The sequence below is a fragment of the Mus caroli genome, unplaced genomic scaffold (genome assembly GCF_978045245.1).
Source record: "Mus caroli unplaced genomic scaffold, Mus_caroli_1 scaffold_10, whole genome shotgun sequence".
Classification (NCBI taxonomy): Eukaryota; Metazoa; Chordata; class Mammalia; order Rodentia; family Muridae; genus Mus; species Mus caroli.
In genome coordinates, this window is record NW_028227265.1 from 84448881 (window position 1) to 84473358 (window position 24478).

The window sequence follows — 24478 nt, forward strand, 5'->3', positions numbered from 1 at the left end:
AGTATTACCCCAGTTTATCTGCTCGCTCTCTCTCTCTCTCTCTCTCTCTCTCTCTCTCTCTCTCTCTCTCTGGAGGGATATGTTTCAAAGCATAACGCTCAAATGGGATTTGACCATTTCTATTTTCTATTTTTGGTATGATAAATACATAATGAGTATTAAATTTAAGAAATAAAAAAATGCTTTAAGGACTTATTCTTGAGCTCTCTGCAATAGAATGCAAGACTTGGCACCTGTCTAAGGGTGTTAATAGTAATGAGAGTTGATTGAAATGGCATTTATTTTTAGAAGACACAGGGATGCCTGAGTCACCCATCATATTTTAGGGGGAAGGATGAAACAAGAAACCCCAAAAGAACAGGTGAAGATTTGTGAGGCTGAGTTCTGTCTTGTGCTCCAAGTTTTATGGGTCAAGATATATGAATGTGTGTGAGCTCAGACAGAACTTTCCTGAGCCTCCCAGGGGCTGAATTTAGCAGTGAGCTAAGGCTCTGAGCCATACAGCGAGTCACCCAGTGGAGAATGGCTAGCACATCCTGGGACTGTATATTTAAAAGCTTCCCACTGAGTACACGTTGTTCCTACAAGCATGTTGGGCTTGCCTGTCTCCAAGTGGCTTGAATAGCAAACACTTTCCTGAAACTCCACTGGCTGCTGAGCTGGCTCACCAGCCATAGCCTTCAGAGCCTCAGTGAACCAGAACTCACAGACAGTTCTAGAAACCCAATTGAGTTTTCGTCAGGGAGATATATAGTGCTGTATTGGGTGCATACTCTTTCTTATCACGTGTGTGGTGATACAGCAGATAGCATGCAGTTTTGGGCGATACGTTGGACCCTAAATCCAACTTCTACAACTTGCTATACTTCACACACCACAAAGAAGCTACTCAGCCTCTCACAGCTCTATTTTCCTCATCTACAGACTGGGTTTTCTCTTAGATTTACTGTGAGGATAAAGACATGGAACCATGGGTAAGAACAGTCTGGTGTGCAGCTGCTCAACTTTCCTTTCTCTCTGGTCACCTTCCAGATCTGACCGACAGGTAGTGTCAGGGACAAATTCACAAGTTATTTGCTATAAAGGGACAGAATAAACACTTCAGGTTTAGTTCGTCAAGATAGCAAAATGGGGAACCACATAGACACTTATATTACAAAAACACATTTCTCCCAGTTTTCATCGATAAAAGGATAGGAGCTTAAAGTGCTTTGTAAATTTCTTCTAACATAATCTCTTCTATTATATCATAGAATGAAAATAAAGGAATTATTTTGGAGGGTATAACATTTCACTGAACTAAGGTTCAGAGTTAGAGCTTCCTATCATCAAATTAATCATTGCTGTCCTCTGAATAAACCATTTTTAACTTGTAGGATATCCAATACCCAATAGAAGACTGGATTTCCATAGTCACATCCCCACGGCAGGACATTTTATTTCTAAGGCCCACCTCTACAAGTGCTCTGACCCTCCTTATGAGGGAGGAGTAAATGATTGAAACATAATTGATACGGAAACAGTTTTTGAAAAAAGGGAACTGATGATTTATTGAAGGTGCAAGGACGGAAGATAGAATATTGGCTGGGTTTGTCTGTATAAAACTTCAATGCTAACTTTGTCGCAAAAATTATCGTTTTAGACTCCCCATGAACCTGTAGGGCTAGTGCTGATAATGAATGTCTCGTTAGATAATGTAAACAGTTTTTAAAGAGTTACCATCTGGAGAGAAGGCTGAAGTAATTAATTCTTTAAATCAATGTACTGTGAGAAACTGTCAGCGTATATACTCATCTGTAATCAAGTGATTCTTTAACTCATAGCCTCCTTTGAGGCCAAAATCTGGAAAAGAGTGGGAAGGAAGAGAAATCAGGCCACACAAACTGGCCACCTACAAAGAGAGAGCCAGCAGTAAATAGTTATGGAAGCAGACAGTCTGTTAAACAGATTCTCCCTGCTTTTGATCAAGTGCGAAGAGGATAGGCCTGTTTGTAGTGCTGATGGAGCTAAAACAGGACTTACCATGTAGTGCATAAACATCAGAGATCTTTCCTGTTAGCCTTCCAGTGACCTGGGTGGACAGATTCAGGTTTATAGATTAAGGGACTGACCAGTGCTCAGGTGAAAACAGGACCACCAAACGGTCTGTGAGGTGTAGTCTTCCCACAGGGGACCACATCTCAGCGCTGAGCTTGCAATAGTGGAAAGCATCCAGTGGAATACAGGAGTCCTGCGTGGCTGCGGAAGCCACGGGACATGTGGACAAACTGGTAGGCAAGGGCAGAACCACGTTTCTGAATATTTGACAGATGTGGATCTGGGCTGAAACAGAGGGATCAGGAAGGAACTGAGCGATTCAGAAGGACACAAGTTCAAGTGGTAGCTCTTTGTTATTTGTGTGGCCACAAAGGATGAGCCTTCCATGGTAGGAGTTTTGAAATTCAACAAGAGACCAATGATGGGAAAGTTCTTTCAGATAAGTTATTAAAAGTTACAAGATAGGTGATCACTAATTACTTTTGGAAAATAGCCAGTTTCGAGGCAGCACTAGATGTGGTGCTTTGGCTGATGGGTAATATTTAAGTAGAGGATTTAGCAAGCAGGCTTTGGTAGTGATAGACGTTAAAATACTCCTCTGAGTATTTCTCCATCTGTGTGTCAAGATAACACAGACAAAATGCTTCAAACTATTTTTAACTAATTCCTTGGAATAAGACAAGGTCTACATAAACACCAGTGAGAAGCCGAGGTACTTTCAAGCAAAATTTATTAGGTATCTACTCAAGAAAAAAACACAATGACCTTTGCTTGTAAGAATTCAAAGTCAGTTACCTGAAAGCCAGGTGTGAATTTTTTTTTTCCTTTTAAAATCAGATACAGAGAGTAGAAACAGCAATTTTTCTTAAATAGAACAGGCAACAGATTTGAAGTTTTGTTTTCATAAATGGTGTGAAAAGGTATCCATTTATCAGCAAAGCTGCATGTGGCTGGCTGGCTGACTGAGTTTCCAATCCCAAGCGTTTCGAATATAAAACTGGTTGTGAACTTGATAGTAAAGTGGATTTCTCGAAGATGTTTCTTTACCTCCTGCCCCCAACAATGCTCCCCTGTAACTGGCGTTTATGTGTATTTCAGATTAGTTACAAAGATCTTTCCGATTCATAGAATTTTGTGTGGATGCTATCTTTCAGATTCACATTTACTTGTGATCTGTGAAGATACCACGAAGGGCAATCTGCTGAAAGAGTTTAAATTCGGTTTAAGTGCAGGATAAAGAACAAATTGGGAGATCTCACTGTTCTTTTTGAACAAGTAAATAGTCTGTACAAAAAAAAAAAAAAAGAGAGAGAACAAACATATGTACAAAATATGCTAGAGTGTAAGTGTTGTATAAGATCAAGCATTGCCCATGGGAGAAAAGCCATAAAAAGTTTTGTCTATAAGGTGCTAAAGATGAACAGGTCTTATGCAAATTCATTTGAAATACAAAGCTAAGTCTCAGGCTATGTGGAATGCAGGCACCGTAAATCCATGAAATCTCTCAGGTTTGGTATTATTTTGTAGATCTGTTTTGGGGACAGGAACACAACCTGAATGATTTAACCATTATTTCCAAAAGTGCCCAGTGTATTCCTAGGAAGTATTTTACACACACCAGAAAAAAAAATCAGGCTCAACACATATATATTCCTGTCTGCAAATGGAGTCAGGATTCTGGGTCTCATAGAAGAAAAATAATTATTGTAGTAAAAATAGTTGTATTGATCATAATCCTTGCTAAAGCCAGCCTTAACACTTAGGATGCTCCTGAAGTACTCTATAAAATAATGTGGGATTCTTTTATATTTCCATAAAATGTACAACATAGCATATGAATGATATGTCCTCCTACTATCTCAAATGTGTCAGTGTGCACGTAGCGAAACTTACTGACTGTATCACTTCCATCTCTCTGCCTAACTCACTAACACTGCTTTTAAGTTTTAACAGGTAAATAAACCACTAAGAGCTTGTTGTTCACGATGCCAATGATTACATTTTAGTACACAAAACAGCAATGCGAATTCACAACACAATTTGTCCTGTAGTGTGGCTAAGCCTTTTATAGTCTCGTAACAGTCGACCAACGGTTCTTAATCGCTCGCTGTTTGCACCTCTAATAAGCACAAAAAAACGTGGGCAGGGAAAAGACTCCCCCCTCCCCCCATGTGAAAATGTAATGCACTCAACAAAAAAATCACACTCGTCCCAGTGAACTTTCCTACACGCTCCTGATTTGTAATCACTGTGCATGAAACAATGTATATAACAAGTGCAGGCAAAGAACAGCTGAAGTATAATTGTCAGATAGTGTAAACCAGAGCATTAGGCAAACTCAAGGAAAATGAACTGCCAAGCTGAGAGTGAAAATGAGAACCATAGAAAAAAACAAAACAAAACCTTCTGGCTTCCTGAGGACGGTACACCTTCCAGAGAGGTGACATTCAGCCATGACACCAGACAGTCTCCTGGAGAGTCTCTCTCTTTTTTTTCCTCTTTCTTTCTTCCTTAATTATTTCACTTTTTAAAAGTACGATCATGTTCATTCTGATTCCGTACACAGGCATTTCAAAGTTCAGGGCAGAAAGCAGGAAACTGCATATTTATGTGGGCGTGAGCTTGCCGTTTCTCTAAGGCTCCCAGCCTCCCCAAGGCTCCCAGCGGCAGGCAGTCCCTCCTGCTGGTGATTTGGTGGCTGGCGGCAGGTGGAGATGGTAATGGCCGATTGGGAACCGTAAGGCATGGCAGCAAGGGGCCTGCTGGGATGTTTCAGGTGGGTTAATGCAGATGTGTGGCTGAAATGTGGCGTAAAGTAGGAGTGAGGTGAGTCACAGCCTTTTGACATAGTTTCCGGGAAAAGTACCAAAGAATTTGGTTCTTCTTGAAGTTCCTGAAAACAGAAGCAATAAATGAAAAGGTATGTAACAGCGATGGAATGTCAGGTCCTAGGTCAGTGTGAAGACTTTCTGCCTACAAGGGTTCGCTGAGAATGTAAGCTCCCAATAGTCTGGGAGGGAATAAAGAAAACTCACTTTAAGACAATAGAAAGAGAAAGCAGGCAACTTAATTGTCTTGCCCGATTGTAGTCATCTTTTCATGAGCATAAAGGATAGATTTCCATCACACTGAGCTAAAGGGGCAAGCCCAGCCTCTCAATCTAGAAATCACGCAGAAGAGCTGGGTGGTAGGACTTGGCTCACCACGATGCCAAACAAGGAGTAAGAGATAACTGTGAGCTTGCAGTGTGGCACAATGACCCATAAAGCACAGGGGTTGATTCGGGAGCCAGAGGCTACCTCTGCAGTACCACACCGACCACTACATTGATGCTGCCAATATCACAAGTGTTATAATCTCACAGTCAGTGCTACCTCAGTTGCTAAATAAAAATGGACTGCTACCCTCCTTAACAAAATATAGAATTTTGAGCAATAGAAAAATCACTACATTTAAAGATGTGCAAGAGTGACCACTACTCTTCTAGGCATGTGGAATGGAGTCCGACTATTTGAGAATGATTTCCAACATGGTTTTGATTTCAAATGATACAGTTCTTTGGGTGGTTTCTACTAAGTCTGGACAATACATTCTTTTGCATTTTAGCATAGTAGATTGGGTAGGGCCTCTAAAATTCCATTTCTCATTAACATTGTATAATTTATTGGTTTGGTTTGATTCCTATTCCTGCAAACCCTGTATGTAAACCACTCCCCTTTTCTTCCAGATGGTGATTAATACAAACAGTAGAATCTAGCACACGTGTCTGCCCGTGTGGCCTCTGTTCTTGCATTGTCTCAGCTCTGCTGGACCAGTCTAGAGAGAGCTTTCCTTCTTTATATTTTTAATTTTTTTTGTTTTTCAAAATGTTTATGTATGGGTGTCTGAATGCACATCTCTGCACGGCATGTCCACAGGGCTTATGGAGGCCAGAAAAGGTGTGAGGTCACCCTGAACTGGAGCTATAGACAGTTCATAGCCAGCACGAGTGCTGAGAATGGGGCCCAGGTTGTCGTTCCCACTGAGCATCTCTCCAGCCCCCCTTAATCCTTTCCTCTTCACTTCTTTCCTTTGTGTCTGGGCGTACACTTTTGTCTACAAATATTTTCACAGAAGACCTCATGTCGCCTCTTCATCATCTGCCTTGTTCCTTCCCCATCCCTTGGTGCTGGGGACCCCGGAACAGTTGAGCAGTGGGGAATGTTAAGCTTGCTCTTGGCTGAGTTTTCAGTCTTTAAGGTGGTAACTACTATTGGCTTGCCTTTGAAGTGGCAAGGAAGGGAGTTTTCCCTTCTACTAATGGAAGCAGGGATGGACGGACAATCCCTAGACTTAGGACTGCTACATCAGAACCAGCAAATGGGTCAGGTTTCCTTTCATCTTGCTCCCCATCAATTGGCATCTCCCCTGTTGACTGACTTCCATTGAACACTGTTGAACATTACAAGGAACTTTTTGTTACTGCTATTGTGACATCACAGCCATTGCTTGCTATTTAAGGAAATTTTCTTAGTTTGGTTGAATCAAGACTAGCAGAAAAATCACATATAACAGAAGCAATAAATGCTATACTCTATTAAAATGCAGGGCTGCAGGAGTATATAACACAGCATGAATTCACAGAGAGATCGATTATCAAAGCGAACCACGCACTTGAGCAAACTCACATAGGTGATAAAAAGAGCTAAATGTATCCAAGAATAAACAGGCACGTACCCACAAACCATCCGTCATCACACTTTTCCATGACATCAATGACATCACTTTCTCTGAGTTCCAGCTCATCTTCATTCCTAGGAGTATAGTTATACAGAGCCTGAAACCTTAAACAGGACAAATGCGCACGTTTAATTTACTTCACATCTTTGTGAAACTGGAGAAGTTAGCACAACATGCTGTGTTAAGATTGTTCAAATCTTTGCTAAACATGTAAAGTCAATGGAAGTGTTCAGATGCTCATGAGAATCAAACCCCCAACCCTCCCATTTTCATAACATTTCAAAACTTACAATGAAATTCGGGGGAAAGTTATAATATTCATGAATCAGGCAAAAGCATTTTGTCATTCATATGCCAGACTTGCTCTTTTAAATTGTCTAGACATAGAATGTCTATCATTCAGATGCTACTTAACAATATAGAATATACATTTAATTGTATTTGTTTTATGCAGCTTGCAGCTATGCCAACAAGAGAGATTGCAGATTTATCCAGCTATAACCATAAACAAACAATGGAGGCATAGAAATTGAATTCTCAAATGATTCTATATCGAATTGTATAGAATTTCAAACATGCATTTTGTAAATAATGAGGTAGAAGTTATTATAAAAGGAAGGCTATGTTTATCACAGGAAATCCTTCAAAGCAGTACTAGTATTATAATCTGAATAAGGATTTGAGATTTGAAGACGTGATGCAATTCACCTTTGACCTCCAGTCATAGATGAGGCTTCATTCATGGTCATCCCTGACCCAGCCAGCTGGTAGATTATAGACTTTTAAAACTGTGTCCGGGTAGAAGAAAAACTGTGCTTGAGTTAAAAAGTCCCCTTTGAATTAATTGTGTGTGTGAGAGAGAATTACCGAGAGAGTGCTGCCATTTTGTTTTTCTTGTCTGAACTCTTTAAGAGACAGATGGTGACAGTGAATCTCTTTGACATCCACATCTAGGACTGTTAAACTTGGTGAGTGTTAGCATGGACTAGAACCTTGGAAAGCAAAGACTGATATTACAGAGGCTAAGAAAGTTGGGAAGAATTTGATATGCTGTTGGAGGGGAAATTTTATGATGTAACTTATCTATCACAGCTATAACTGGAAAATTAAAAGGACTGGTAAATTTGTTTCCATTGCTTTTTATAACTGTCACACAAGTGTGCTAATGCAAGAAAATAACAACACCCTGGGGCACTATGGATTTATTTTAGGCCACCATTAAAAAGTAGACAAGAGTGAATTCTTTTGGAATAAGAAGGCTTTACTTCTAATGACTTTATTGAGCTGGAAAGAAAATCATATTTTGTAGAATAACGCTGACCTAGTACTGGAATTCAAACTCTGTGCTATAAATGTGCAACAGCCTCACTGGCTCCTCACTACACTCTTGAGTGTCTCCTGATGATGGGATGCAGATAAAGTTGGCTCCAGGGAGTTCTAGGAAAGAGCTTAGCCTTTCTGGAGCCTGGTATCCAAGTTCCCACATTAGAGATTTCTTCCCTTCTTAATAATGTTCTCTTCTAGTGGGCAATTTCAGTCATTTACATACTTTGAGCCATTTGGAATCTGCTGAGGTCTTTTGTTGGGAGAGGCTTCAGCCTGTGGTTAAGGCGAGAAACAAAGCCAGACCCTAGAAGAGGTGGCAAGTAAGACTGGGCGGAGCCACCTCACTAGGATGCCGGCCTGGGGCCCAGAAAAGAGAGAAGAGGAAAATCATTGTGTTATTCACGTGTTCATCTGAGGCTGGTCAGGTGATAGAATGATGTAATTTGGGATGTTCACAGGGAAGGGGGCTGTCAGCAAGGTCCCTTGTCCAATCTCAAATTTGAGGTGTGACATGGTCATTGTCCCTGGCTGGTATATATTCCATAGTCACTTTGAGAAAGCGATTCTCTCTCCTTCAGTTTCTTACTCTCTAGTCTTACTGAGGCTGAGTTCCAACCACTTACAGGCCTATTTAAGGCTACAAACTGCAGCTGCCTGAGAATTCTCGAGGTCCCCAGAACTAACAAACCATCCTTGGCATGGATTCCCAGCTCATTTTTATATGATGAAAGCCAAATATGCTTGTCAGAATTTATTTACCATAGTGGTTTAATTAGATCACACACATACATACATACACACACACACACATACACTCACAAGTTTTTATGGAAACATAAACAAACCTTCCTGGAAATTCTTCTACCTCTGCTGGTTTTCAAAATCAGTGCTGCACATAGGAAATGCAGCCCAATTAAAATAACAACAGTACTGCTTTGAAAGATGGTAAGATGGAGGTGGGAGCAGGGTTTGGGTCAAGACTGCCTCAAAAATAAATTTGTCAATTTCTCTATAACCCCAACCTTTTATTGTCCCTGGACAATAAAACTGGACCATAACAACATGGCTTAGGTTTCTACTTTTGCTTCAGAAAAGACATATGTTTTAAAAAGATATGCAATTAGCTAACATTTCATAATCCTTCTGATTAAGGCTGCAATGGAACATAAATTTGATAAAGAATAACAGAGAAAGCAAGTCTTTAAAGTGTATTTTTCTCTACCTGTTGGCTCTGTGATTTTAGAACAGCCACATGGCCACAGCTGCATACTACACAACAAAGTTCAACAGAGCACAACTTTCATACATCTGGAGAGCTGTTTAATAGAGCATGCTAGCAAAATGCGGTCACCCTAAACAGCTACTTTGTAACAAGAATGTTACAAATGGGGTGTAGTGTTGTGACTCAATCCTCTCATTGTTGGCACACTTAAAAGAACAACAGAACCATTATTGAGAAGTGTTCTTAAAGTTTTGCAGTTAAGTGAAGTTTTTCAGCGACCCTTGCTTTTTACCTAGTCTGGTTGTGGTAGGGACTTCAGAAGAACAATTTTCCAGCCAGACTGGGGGAGAGGCACTTTCAGAAAATAGCGGTGAGGTCCAAAGGGCACCTTTTCAACCATGAAGAACCAAGACTTTTGGTGCAGAAAACACCAGTTCTGTACCAGGGCCTGCCCACAAAAAGTCATCTTTGGTCAGCATGGTTTTTTACTAGTGAGCAGAGCTTGGGCAGAGTGCTGAGGTGTGCGGGGCAAGGCTGAGGACCGTGGTGTGGCTTCTGGAGGTGGCCGCCTCACTCAGCACAGGCAGGGGTCCATAGGAAGCAAAGTGCCCTTTTGTCTCTATTTATCAGAGTCGCTACTGTAAACTGGGCCATAGAAAGACAAATGAAAGTCTTAGAGGCAATGGCTGGTACTTGCAGGCTTGTTTAATGTGTGTGTCAGAGAGGAGAGGAGATTTGGGGGGAACTTTTGAAAAGGCACATTCTTGCTGTGCATGGAGATTGGGTCATGCATTTGAACAGTAGTGAGTGCTTTAATACTGCTATTTTTTTTCAAAAGGCATTTTAAAGCACATGTTATAATTTTGGAATTATACCTTAAGTATACTTTTGAAGTGTTCAAAGGCAAAACAAAGTTGTGGTTACGGATTACACAGCCAGCCAAGGAAAAGGCAGATTTATAAATGTGTAGGAGTCAGGAGAACATTGTATGATTTCCTCCGTGTATAAATCATCTTCTGTTTTCTTCTGTTACTTGTTTATATTTTAATTGTATGTGTATACTTGTTTTGCTCACATGCTTGTATTTGTACCACTTGAGTGCCTGGTACCCATGGAAGCTAGGAGAGGGTATTGGATCCTCTGGAACTGGAGTTACAGATGGTTATGAGCCACCTTGTGGATGCTGGGAATGGAGCCTAGGTCCTTTGAAAGAGCTGCCAGTTCTCTTAACCATTGAGTTATCCCACCAGCCCTTCTGTTTTCCCTTAAACCTTAGCGTCTGATCTCATTGACAAAGCAGAACAATGTGATCTCTTGTACTGGAGACCCCATGTTTGCTATTTGATCCCCATCACTTACAAAGTCCTACTGTCCTCTGTATCTATGTGGTACCCATATTGCCCACCTTGTGGCTCGAGATTAGCCTTTCATTTAAAAGATAAGAAGAATACTTACGGTTCTCCCCCACCTTGAATGTTTTCATGAGAGAACCCAGGACGCTGTGGCTGAAACGAAATGATTTTCAATGTCATCAATGTTTGAACTGGTATCATTAAAAAGACAATTTGGGGAATAGCATGGTACTTTTTTTTTCTTGACATTTAATATTTCCTGTTGTAAAAAACCAAGAGGAAGAAAAGAAAAAAGTCCACCAAATAAAGGGTTTCTGTATGCTTAGTAATTCAAGTATTTTGAAGGGTGCTTAAAATCAAAATACCCGAGGTTCAGACTTTTGAGCACAATCTGGTCTCCTCCTCAAGCCTTGGGGGAAAGTTGACGTTTAGTCTCATTGATTTTTCCAAGGTCAGGAATATGGCAAGAGCAAGAACAAAAACCACAGGAGCGGGGAGGGGAGGCTGGACACCACTCAACCTCACTCTCCAGCGCTTTCTCAGACAAGCAGAGGGAAGCCACGCCCAGCCAGAACCACACTCGCTCCCAGCCTTTCCCTTCACGGAAGACATTACCACGTACGGTACAGATGAAAAAGTCAAGAGCCAGACATCCCATGCTGGATGTGAATTTAAACTCTCCGCTCGCAACCATGTGAGGGCCGGGTCAGGGAAGCACATGCAGTTTTCCAAAGGGAACACAGAGAACTTTAAGAAGAACGCAAACGGACAAGATCCAGGTAACATATAATGCTTTACCTTCGAAGAGAAATATTGGTAGGAATCCCCAGTGCACTGAACTCTCAAAAGAGTTTCCTTTCTTTTAAAACTAAGCATCAAGACCAGTATCTGTAATAGATACTTATAATATTGGAAATGACGAGCCTTAGCATCCTGTATAGCCACACAAATACTTCAGAGAATGCAATTGAACATGTTTGTTGAATATGGAAGCTCAGTGTATTTTACATCAACCATACATATGCTATGTTTCAGGGAAAGAGATACATATGACCCATTCACATTTCAAATATTGTTCTGCTAAATGACAGCTACCTGCTAAGAGAACAAACGCAGAGCCTAGAAGCTAATAATAATGCAATTAGTCACTAGGGCCACATCTTCAGATACCAGGACCAGTGCTTGGATACACATCATTACTATTGATCATCATCAACTAGACAGATTTACCCTGACAGACACTGTCCATAGACACCTCTGGTCCAAGGGTGGACAGAGAGCCCTGGGGTTGTAGTTAGTATGAGACTGTGAAGAGACCCCTTTTGAAATTCAACTGTCATTTCCTAATCCACATCATTAACTTAGTGCAAATTAAGTGTGTTCACTGCTGTAAGCCTATTAATTGGGAACATTTTAAAACAGTATTCCTGTAATTTTTTTCAATATCTATGATGGAATACATAAATTTAAAACTGAAGAATGGATAGGAATTCCCAGCCCCATAGATGCTTTACTCCTATAAAGCAGTATTTAAATTTACAAATGATATTATTAAATATAAAATATTGAATGCATAAATTATATTATTTTCAAGGATAATGAAGACTAAGCTGTGTATGGTGGTGCATGCCTTTAATCTCAGCACTCTGGAGGCGGATCTCAGTGAGTTCAAGGCTGGCCTACAGGGCTACATAAGAGGGACCTTCCTCTAGACATTTTTGAGACTTTTAATTTAAGAAATCATTAATTAATCTAATACATGAAGAAACGAGTGTAAGTCACCCATAATGTACACATTACACTTCTAGTTCTTTTCTAATTCCTTTTGAAGTTAACAACTGTATCAACCTGTTAGTGAAGGAGATTTGTAGGTGATAGTCCGGTATTTAGTATTATCATTAGACTTTTACTTGCTCAGAACCTTTGATCCTCCAGCCTCCTAAATTATTTAAATACACTGTCTCTTTGACAGTTAGGAAAGCTGGGCTCTATGTGTGGGGCTCACGTAATTCCTGGGTGTGTGCCAGCAATTTCCTGTCTTTTAATCAACTTTCAAGGTATGTCTTTCCCTTGCCTCACATCCCCAAACCTTGCCCTCCTCTTCCTTCCGGAATCATCAGTCTTCCCCATGGCATTAACAGTCCCAGGCTATCACACGATACTACCTTGTATTATGAAGGGTTTGCGTTAGCTCATTCAATTGTGACTTGTGTGACATTTCAAAGAGTTTCTTGGATAGGAATCTTCCTCAGATGAATGGATAATTACTGATCTGTTTCTAAGGAAACTTGTTCCATTCCGGCACTAGAGTTAATATAGTTTACGGGTCCTTGGCGGGAAGAGGGATTGTAGTGTTGACAGTCACTTATGGATGCACATTTGTTTCTGTGTAGGGCACTGCCTGCTATCGACCTTGGTCATGCAGCTTAGATGCCTCAGCCTAAAATCAGGGAGACAAACAAGATAAAAAGCCTCTTCCCCCTGTGGCGCCCATAAAGGAATAGATAACTCACCTCATAGTTTTCTTTTGCTATGTACAGATTCCTCTCCTTAATCTTACATGTTGTATAGTCAGAAAATCAGTTAATTATTATATATCTTAGTCATGTGAAAACTGCAGAGGTAATAGTCAACTTCACTGTGGGTGTTAGTTACACAGACGTACATCTAAAGACATTTTGCCCTTCATTAAATGACAAAAAGAGATGGAAGGACGATTTTGATTGGCTCTCTGTTGAATGACGTATTATGATGGACTAGATGGACTGATTTGGTTAAACTCAGCATCTGTGTTTTGCGTTTCTTGTGGGTTATTCAAGCAAAGGGCTTCCAAATACCATCTTTGCTACTGTTTGTGCACCCCATCGCCTCCTAGTGGTGGTCAGTGGTAGTAACATGTTAAAGTTGTTTGCGCCTTTTGTTAACAGGGATTAAATCCCTTGGGCCTAGATTGACTTTTTTGAAAGGATGTTCTGAAGCCTACAAGATAATTCGAAGTAATAACGATCTGTTTTGCTGGCCACACTCTTCCTTTTCTTCAGTCTCAATTCTTGAGAAGAAATGACTTGTTAGCCTGCACTGTTTAAGGTTGAGTTCTATTTTAACTGCTCAGGCATTTCTATCATGCATAGCATCTCAGCGTGCTGAGGTCTTTATAGAGCAATATGAACTTATAATATTTGGAGAGGCTTATGCAAACTGTGAGCTTAAGAAAGCAGCTTTCAAGTTAAGAGGTTGTCATTACCATGTGAGACATTTTAAGCAAGAATTTAGCTATGGTTATATTCTCTTCATAAGGTTTTCCAGTTCAACAAAGATTTGAAAGCCCAATGATGCCTCACAGAGCCCTAAATATTTAATGTCTGTCTTCCCTCCTCAACATTACCATGGGGATGAACTATATGAAAGCAATGGTTTCATCCAGAGATTTTCATAAGTACATATTACATCCTTTGAGTTTTCCTTTTTTAAAAATGATATAGAAATGGAGACAAAAGAGGCAGGTTTTAAACACATGGTACTGTGCAAAGCCAGGATCAGTAATTAAGATTAATATAAAGGATGAAAGCCAGGCGTGGTGGCGCACGTCTTTAATCCCAGCACTTGGTTGGCAGAGGCAGGCAGATTTCTGAGTTCGAGGCCAGCGAGGTCTACATTGTGAGTTCCAGGACAGCCAAGGCTACACAGAGAAACCCTGTCTCGAAAAACCAATATATATATATATGATCAGTTATAAAAAATTATGAAGCTTCTTTGAGGTTTACCCTATAATTTGGGATTAGCAGACAACATGCACTATTGCAGCTAGAAGTTTGAAAGCCAAGTATTTACTTATGCCTCCCTCAAGCCACCCCAGGAGGATCAGCTGTAGGTTAGATGATTCTCTAAAAGGTATGTGATGCTACTTTAAAAACCATTGTGGACAAGGTCTCTGCAAGCTCTTGGGTTCCCAAGTCCTTCCGTCTCAGCAAATGCTAGCTGTAGCGTTTGTCAGCCAGAAATAGAGGGCTGTGACTCAGCTAACTAACAAAAACCACTTACCGGCCTCTTTTCTCTCTTAGATTAGGAACGTGAAACACAAATTAAAATAAAGGAGAATCTTCTGGCCCTCAGACATTTAAGTAATACACAAACTTATAAAATGGAAATATAGGCAAGGAAAAAAACCTCAGGGCGACTCAAAGCATAGCATCTTACTAACCCATGGGAAATTATGAATGAGTTCCATTAAGTTTTATAAAATTAAGTTACTCCCTGTCTGTCTGTCTGTCTCTGTCTGTTCTCTCTCTTATCCCCTCCTGTAAGTATTTGTGTTAGCTCTGGAAGGCTGTTCAGTAGAGACTTAATCTCTACAAGCTGACGCCCCCTTCTCCTCTATGGCAATACGCGTCTGCTTCAGCAATGGAAGCACAGCTGACTCAGCCTCACGTGTGAAACACGACTTGTACTTATGAAATAGAATGGGAACACTAAAACTTAAGCTCCAAGACCTTGAAATACAGAGCTGTGCGGCAGGCCAGCCAAAGCTAAATCAGGGCCCATTAACTTAGATACGGTGAAAGGAACCCTGGAGTCTGCATAGATGAAAAACCCCACATTCCTTGGCTTCATTCCCCAGAACTCAGGGTGCCATTTAGACTCTGTCCAAGTTCTGCAGATGTTACAAAACTGCATAGTTGAAGGAGAGGCAACCGACCTCAAAGATAGAAGGGGATTGGGACGCCCAGATGCCCAGAGAGCAGTGTCACAGGGAGCAACGTGGTGAGAACGTGGCGTGTGTCTCCTGAGCAACGGAATACTTTGAAATGGCTGACAGCTTAAAATAAATCCATAGAAACCAAAAGGCACTAAGAGTTAGCATCACCGCGAGCAGGTGAGCTTGGCATATGACTGGCCATAGTTTAGTTCTCTGTACTAAAAATAGTGACTGGAAACCAGCAATTGATTATGGAAGGAAAACAGATGTAGAAAACAAGGCACGCTGTGCTCTTGTTTGAGTAGTTTAGTGTTTGAGGCACGCCCTTTTGGATTTGGGAAACTTTACACATACAACAAGGCAGTGTGCGGCCCATTCAGATCTGACTTCCTAGCTCCTCAACCACTGGTCACTTGATTTCCAGGGACTCCTCAGCCTCGCCTTACTGCCTGATCACAGCAAAGTCACCTAAGGAAGAGCCAGGGTGGCCAGGATGACTGCAGCAGGTAGGGGATGTCCGACCCTACCCTGTGGGAACCGCTGACAGGAGAGCCGCACAACCTCTTAGACATCACTGGGCTCCGAGGTGGCTTACCCAGGACAGATGTCTTGCCTTTTAAGTCAGCCTAGAAAAGCCATAAGAAGTGGGTTAGTTCTCATCTTCATTCTGTGGCCTTGGGGAGGAACCTTCTTGATTTCCAGTTTTCTGCACACACACAGCATGCCATGCTTAAATATTAGCTGAACAGGGGAGGGTGAACAGGTGGCTGGCAGCTTTGCTGTCTGCTCTGTACGGCTTTCACCCTTCCAGGATCAGCAGCTTCTACAGTAGGGGGTACGCACAGTGAAGACAGTTTGGAAAGCGAAGCTGGCAGGAGAAATGTAATTTGTGTGGCTAAGAGTATTACCTCCTTCCTAGGAGAAGGCTTCACAACTGCACAAAGCACTCTTTAGCCTGCCAGGTTTCTTTGCTTTTAACCAAATGGTGGGCAGTAATAAACAAGGTGAGAAAAGAGAAAATTCGGCTTAATGCCTACCAAACTTTATAAAAAGCTTTAGTAGTTTTAGAGATAAATGTTCTAGCAATGCTCCTAAGAAGAAAATGACATTTTTGTAGGGAGGTGTGGGTAGAGTGAAAGGTAGAAAAATATAATCAAATATCGACTATGGCCTGACCACGCCTTCTTTTGGCATTCTTTCAAAGAAAGGCCCTCACTATGGCAGTGAACAAGCAAGTCTTGACATGAATTTGCTTTGTTTTTTCCTTTCTGTGGCAGGCAGCTGGAAATGCAGGATCTGGAATTTGACTAGAATTAAGAGAACATCAGTAAGACTAACGTTTAAGTTAAAGGTTGTAGCTCTAGGTTAGGCTAAATTTCATGACCATGACAGGTTATGGCCTCTAGTCTCTTGGGATGATACATTCTTGTCATGCATGTTCTAGAAGAGGATATTGGATGCTTGCTTATGGAAGAGGATATTGGATGCTCGTTTATGGGGAAGAGGATATTGGATGCTCGTTTATGGGGAAGAGGATATTGGATGCTCTCCACTATCCAGTCCTGGTTTGGTCTCTACTCAAGCACATGGTCACTGAGGGTAGACCACTGTTCCTAAGCTTCCTTGTTCCTTGCTGTGTGTGTTCATGTGACATTTTCTGAAAGAAGAAACAGGAAGTTCTGAGATTGTCCAGGTCTGATGTCTGTGGAACTACCATGATGTTGTCCCCCTCTCCTTCTCCCTCCCCCCTCTCTCCCTCTCCCTTTCTTCTTCCCCCCCCTCTTTCTTTCTCTCCTTCATTCATGTGAGTTAAAGAATGGTTGATATAGGTTAACAAAAATGTTAGTATAATGAACTGTATATCTAACTACACTGTTCTATGACTATTAGAATATTATTTTTCTTTTGTGTCAGTGCTTTCTTTCTTTGTAATTAACATGAGATCTGGGACTGAATATTTTTTTTATATTTACAAACACAAACGTGTTCAGTTTTCTTCTTATGAGTTTATTCTTCTTCTTATGAGTATAAAATAGACTTTACATGGTTTAGGAAACTCAATGGAGAATTAATGTTCAGCATTTGTTCCCAAACATGAAGTAAAATACAAGAGACAAAAGTTTGTTTTCCTGAAATTAGTAATTTCATATACTTATTAAAACAGTATTTTCAAATATAGTTATTGTGAATACTTCACTCTCCCTTATTATTTTTGATACATTGATCCCAAAAGATTATGAGAAATACTTTTGGCGCTCGTGGTAGAGATAAAACATTTTACATTTTAGCTTTTCCCTTATTACTATAATGATGAATTCAACATCTAAGTCAGAGAAGTAAGTGACTAGGATGGTGGTTCTCAACTTGTAGGTCACAATCCCCTGGACAACCTTCTATCTCCAAAAGTTATCTATATTAAGATTCATAACAGTAGCAAAATTGCAGTTATGAAGTAGCAAGGAAGATAATTTTATGATTGGAGGGCACCACAACATGAAGAACTGTATTAAAGGGTCGCAGTATTAGGGTGGTTGAGAGCTGTTGATCAAGAGGCACTTTCTCACATACTGACTAAGCGTCCAAGCTAATGAATGTTAAAGGAAGCAAAGAGTAAAATGTTCACTCTGGAGATCAAACCACAGAGAGCATGCTAAAAGGTACTTCTTAGCCTTGAGTGATCTAAGCGTTGTAGTTCTTAGAAGTTCTAAATTATCATTTGCTAGCTCAGATGAAGCCTCTAAGAGTGGAGAAAAATTGGTCCTTAGAGTAGGCTACTCTTTCTTCCCAAGATCTCTTTTCATATGTAGACAGGTATGTTGTCTAATGGTGATGGGGATTTGTGGTGGGTGATCCCTGCTATGGAAACATGGTTGTGTTACAGCCTTAGCTCCTTCGTGATCTACAGAGATCTAGAGAGATCTTTGTTTCACATTCAAAAGATGAAATTTGAGGATGAATTTTTATTTGAAGTCTGTGAAGAAAAAGGTTTTGGGGTCAGGCTCAGTCTAGAATCAAATATTTTCTGTGATATAGAGGCTTCATGTTGGATTGTTAATATTGTTTTCTGTTTTCATCTTGAGCTATCATTATTGCTTTCCAAGAGCAATCGTTAATGTACAAAAAAGTAGTAATCCTAGGGAAAGACTTAAGTGCCAACTGGGCTGCTGGACTTCAAGTATCAGAGATGGATGCTCCGTAGTCAACACCAAAGATCATCCTTGGTGTATCCTTTGAAAGAGTGGGGGTCTAGACAGGTAATTCCAAGGACCACTCTGATCTTAGGCACTGTGGAAGGCATCGTGTCTACTGAGGAACAACTCAAGCTGGCAGGCACTAAACTTACGCCTTTGAATGTGATAGCTCCAATAATTGTGTTAAAACACAATCTATTGGTTACCTTGGGTTATGAGGTAAGTTTTAGTTTGTTTCTCTTCTCAATATGGGTACGGTTGCTATGCAGATTTGACTCTTTAAATTGTTGGATGGAGGCCATGCTGATGATGTTAAAAGTTAGCAGTCACAATTTCCATAACTTTTTAGATGTTGTAAGGCGGCAGGAAATCCAAATGCACACCCGTCCTGAACATCACGGAGAGACATGCAGTAAGTTGGACCACACTCAAGATGCAATTACCTTTGATTTGGGTGACTGTGTCTCCTGTTGATAAGGGTATTTGGGGAGGAGAGGAGGTGAGGGGGACTGGGTCGGCTGAAAAAGCTCACAGACCAGGTCAGAGACAGAGGCCAGAGGAGGAGGAGTTGGAGGGGAAGGGAACAGACAGCTGGGGACAGGCGTAGCAGCTCGATCTCCCGAAGCAAATGAAGGTGGCTTCAATGTTGAGGAAAGACAAGATGTGATTATGCTCATGTCCAGATGAAGGGGCCTTTCATATCTAATAACTTAAAAGTTGTAAAATATCTCGGGAAAAGTAATTTTTATGTATTTTTGCTTTGAAAGCACTGACTGTAGAACAGCGCTTTAAATTTTGATTTCAAAATCTCAATGGAAAGGATTTGGGGAATGTAGGTGGTTGGGTTCTACTAGTCTGTCTGTGAGGGCATTTTCCCCCTCAACATGAAGGCAGTAAGGTACCTAAAACTCTGCAATGACATATAACTTGCTTGCAAGGTAGGCGAACATAAGGTAAACAGTCACATAGCTAGGGAAGTTGGAACTTTTTGGAGCACAGAGATGCTTGCTAACCTTAGAAGGATAGACGCCATGCCTAAGATCCTGTCTGAAACAAGCAGATAGCACAGCCTGTAAACAAAACCTATCCTAATGAAGGTCTAATCACACCTTCAAGATGGTAATATTGAAGGGAAAAATCTGATGTTTAAGTAAGATATTTAGTTGCATGCTTGGCTTATTACAGTGAATTTTTTTCTGTGCCACTAAGCTTTGGGTTTCTTTTCTACAGTCATGCCTAGTTATTTAGAGACAGAGGAATCATGGAAGAAAATGATCTGTGTAATATCACAATTACTTAATGTGCTACAAACTTTTTGATTTAATACTTTCATAATTTATAGATAATCATACTTGGTATTGGATTTAGATGATAAAGTTTATTTTTAAAGAGAGAAATTCATGGACTTGTGGTTCAGGTCCTTCCCTTCCTACATTGATGGAAACTACTGGTCAAGGTCCTTTGTAGGAAAAAGATGCAGGACCCAGACTACAAGCAGCTGGGAGAACAACTCTCCCAGAAGAGTCAAACAGGGATGGGAGAACTATTTAATTTTTGACATTTTACTTTCTTTACTTTGTCGTTCTGTTCTGCAGACTGCCTTCACGTCAAGGGGCATTCTTGGTTCATCCTGGAATTAGACAAGCCTGTCTACCTATCTGCTTCTGCATCTCTAATGCAAGGATAACCATGTTTCCTAAAGATGTTTGGGTTCTGAGAACAGTGTCTGAGACTATGAGCTAATGATTAGCTATCATTAATAACATTAGGATATTAGAAAGGCAATAAACTTAAGTATATAAAAGTTGGATTTATAGTGAGAAAGGGGTAATGGGAGAGTGGGGTATTCCTATCATTTTAATAAACTATATCATACTTGCATATCCTTCCACCCCGGAATTTCCAATAGTTATACTCCTCATAAAGAAACCTACTAAGGCAGTGTCAGAAGTAGGTATTTAGTAATATTATTAACACTTCTGAATAATTGCATTACTGATTAGTCCCCAGTATCTAGGCAACATTAGATACCTCATTACTGGTTTTGGCTGCATTGATGTCTTCCTTGGGGCTCCTAGGATGTGAGGGAATGCCTAGTGAATATGTTAAGCAGTCTGGGTCCTCCTCCTCCTCTTCTTCCTCCTTGATGTGCAGTTGTGGTGTCACCTCTGTACTGCTGGGGTCATACCACGTGGCATCTTGTTCTTGAGATCCTGGAAGCCATTTTTGGTATGCAAGCCCCTCAGAGCTGTCCTCATCTTCCTCTCCAATGACAGGAAGAGTTACAGGCAAGGCACCCACATTGGTGCATGCAGAGGCCACAAATTTATCACCTAGGGCTTCAAGGATCTTGGTAGGGTCTGCAAAACCTCTTCTCTTTTTATTCAAATCTACCAATTTGCTTTGAGTATCCTTTGTGTGATCCTGAAGAGACTCTGTGTTGGTTGTCTGGGCCTCGGTTGAAGTGGTACTTGAGTGGGGAGAAGGTGACAGACAGCAAGGTGATTTGACTGGTACAGAGGCTGGAGGCAGTGAGAGAGGGAGAGGAGAGGGCTCCTCCTTAATTTCAGGGATGACTTGGTTTAGAATGTTTGGTTTGGCCTGGTCAGATGGTAAGGTTAAAGCACTAAACTTCTCTAATTCAATCAAGAAGTTGTCGAGGAAAGATGACGGTGTTGGAGCCAATGGGTTCGCTGGTGGACACCAGTCTGTCAGAGATAGCCACCCTTGGGCAGTTCCCTGGATGGCTCTTTCCTCTGGGCCAGGCATAGCATTGTTCATGGGAAGACAGGCATGGTCACTGGAAGCCAACTTACAAATGATCAGGAGTTATGAAGTAAAACAAACAAAGAAGATAACAACACATGAAAATGCCATGAGAGAGGTACAGTGATGAATATAATTTTAGGCTGTAGCACAGACATAGATGGAAGACAGTTGGAAGATTTCTAGATGGGGAGAAGTTATTCGAAACTTAAATGCATAAAATCATTTAGGCTAACTCTAAACCTTTCTGCGAGCAACCAAACACTCTTAGTTCTGGAAGATACCAGCATCAAAAGGGAAGCTAGAGAGAGCTTCACAGGCATCAGGAGGGCAGGCAATGAAACCCTAAAAGGCTTGCTATTAATCCACTTCCCTGAGACGATGTGGACTCTTGTCTATACTGCAAGTATAGCTGGGGATAGTGAATAACTCAGCTTTGTTTTATTCTCTGATTTGATTGACCGTTTTGCCTCCCCACTCCTGAGTTTTCACAGTTGCCCCATTTATGAGGCATAAAGCATTTTAGACTTAGTAAAAAGGAGCATATGTTTAAGGGAATAAATGCTGAAATATAGTTCTTAACCATAGAGGTCCAGGATCCGAATGAGACCAATCTTGTGTAATCACTGCTTCAAAGTCTCAAACACCTCCAAAGTAAATGCTCACACCGAAGCAGACAGGAGATGCCCGTGCAGGGCCATCTGCTAAGTGTGATAGTTTAGGGAAGCCCAAGGAATCTAATTTATAAAGCTGTCTTGGGAAGTCAAAATATCATGCTTTATATTTTAATATTATTGATATAGTTTGGATGTTTTAAGTAAAACAGGTGCAAATTCAAAAGAAGTACTTGTAAAGAGCCTGCCTAGTAACTTGTATACACTGCTCTTCCCTCACTGTACGGGGGAAAAGCAAATTTTACATACTGTGCATCCAAGGGCCGTGGAAGAGGCTGGCAAGGTGGCCTTTAAGTTAGTGCTTTCTAGATACTTGACTTTGGTTTGTGAATAAAAGTCTTTCAGAAAAGGTTTCTGGAGATGCATATTCTGGTTGACTGTTTAGGATAATACTTCACACATGTAGTCAAAGGTAGCCTCGAGCTTTCCTCTGTCCAAGTGCACAGTATTTCCCACTGAGCAGTTGACTTAAAGTGTCCTTTAGTAGGGTGGGGCACCAGTGGAACTTATTTACATTTTAAAGGAAGTGTGATGGAATCTCATCATGGGGTGTCACGAATGGCACCAAGTATAACACAGCCGTGTGAGCATCTTCCTACGGGACCCAAGTCTGCCAAGCCACTGAAATGACGTCATACCGTACACATGTTGTGATGGGTTGACAGCCGCATTGGTCCTAAGGTGAAGTCTCATCTGATAGTCTATTAGTTCTCTTACTGGCTAAAGTTCAACTTTATACTTCTGGATACAAACACAGAAGTGTTAGGGTTGATCTTAGTGATTAGATGTTGGGAGTGAGTGAAATTGATAGTAACTCAAGATGGATACTTTTATTTTTTTCTCTTGTGTGGACAGAAATATGTGCGTGGGAAATCTCTAAATTTCACCATGGTCATTACAACTGTAGTATCTACTGCGATCTGCTACTGCTGACTTCACTGTTACTGTCCCCATGTCACCTTTATTCCTGTTAAAGGGCTAAAAGAGCAAAAACTTTAAAACGGACTTGATGATACTAATATTAAATGTTAATTTTGATTAAGGAGTATCCATATCACAAAATGTAGTACAAAGTTAAAGTTATTTCATATTAAAAAAAGATTAGAATTAGATTCTGTTTTACCAAAATAAGAAATAACATATTTGAGCCTTTCTCAAAATAGAAATACATCAAGCTATGTGATTTGAATTTGCCAAAGAATGATTCAAAAGTTATTAATGTATTCATTTCTCTATTTGTAAATACCAATTAGAAAATAGAAGGCCCATCTTTTTTGTAATTTTGTATCTTTCACTATTTAAAAATACATATTCTTTTTTCCTGAAATTGACCAGCACAATACTACAGGGATTTCCTTCATTAAGCTAATGGCATAATAGGATAGATAGCCAGTTGAAATGAAACTAGAATTTCTTTTAAATTATTGACATAGGGTTTTTTTTTTCCCAGTAAGAACAAGACAATTGGTTACTCATGAAACTTGAACAATCCTCTATTAAAATTTAAAATTTGGTATTTGTACATTCTTCTATGTAAAATGCAGTATTATAACACAAGTCATGGATGCCATTTAAAACATATTCAGGAAACAGACAAAAACACTGATTTAAAATATTAGCTTGCCATCGTTAACTAGAGAATATGAGAGAAGTGCTTCAACGCCAATAAAGATTTACAGATGCAAGCTTTTCTCTCCTGCATACATTTATTTAAAAGTTCAATCACTTGAGGGTTATCTGAGAGTTCTCTTAAGATAGATGGATGGTAGGTAAAACACATATGAATGGATGAAGATTCTTTTTCTATTATCAAAAGAACCTACTGAAGGAGGGATATCAATCTCTAAATGTAAAATGCTGGAAACTCCATAATCAAACTGGCGCAAACTGCTCAGTTATTCAGGGGAAGAGAATTTATGGTAATTACCCATGACTAAAACCTAGTCATTAGAATTAATAAAATGCCAAACCTTAGACCTTTTAAAGGACAACATCTCAATTGAGATAGGTTTATAGGTTATTTACTTAAGTAGGATGGGTTAGGCTCCTGGGGAAACTGTCTGAAACTAACCTTGACTTCACATTTTCACAGTGTTAATGGTCTGTTATCCTTGCCCGGAGCTCAACAATTAACATAACCTACAACCGGATACATAACTTTCATTGCTGGGAGGCGTTTGACAATGTTTTGGAAATAATTTCACGGGTGCTTTACATGTTTATATTTTAAAATAATTGTAAAGGAGAAAGAAAACCCTACCTACATCCATAAGGTATCTTATAATTCAACAGAAAAGTGAAGGAAAAATTTGGGGGATAAGGGAAGTTGGATGATAGCCTTGGTCTAATGGACCAATTCAGGATGGGAAGTCCTTTCTAGATTGTATTGAGAAAGATAATCGGTCATCTTCAGCTACCAGCTTAGGTGAAATAGTGGAACTTGTGGCCCCCCAAATAATAAAAAACTGAGTATCTCTAATTATAATATTTAAACT

General features: G+C 40.3%; 1 protein-coding gene across 26 annotated transcripts in view; it reads right to left on the bottom strand.

The window, feature by feature from the left end:
* Positions 1–2750: 2750 nt before the first annotated feature.
* The window catches only part of Sorbs2 (sorbin and SH3 domain containing 2), a 136463-nt gene continuing 114735 nt past the window's right edge, over positions 2751–24478 (bottom strand). For 17 of the 26 annotated variants that reach the window (XM_085843982.1, XM_085843983.1, XM_085843984.1 and 14 more), the window contains 3 exons: positions 10760–10809; positions 6754–6860; positions 2751–4930 (listed from right to left, as the gene is read on the bottom strand). In XM_085843982.1, the coding sequence (XP_085700108.1) occupies positions 4869–4930; positions 6754–6860; positions 10760–10809 (219 nt within the window). In that variant the 3' untranslated portion in view covers positions 2751–4868. Of the gene's footprint in view, positions 4931–6753; positions 6861–10759; positions 10810–18986; positions 19182–20574; positions 21355–24478 lie in introns of all 26 variants that reach the window. The other 9 variants (XM_085843994.1, XM_085843980.1, XM_085843977.1 and 6 more) reach the window with 2 other exon arrangements.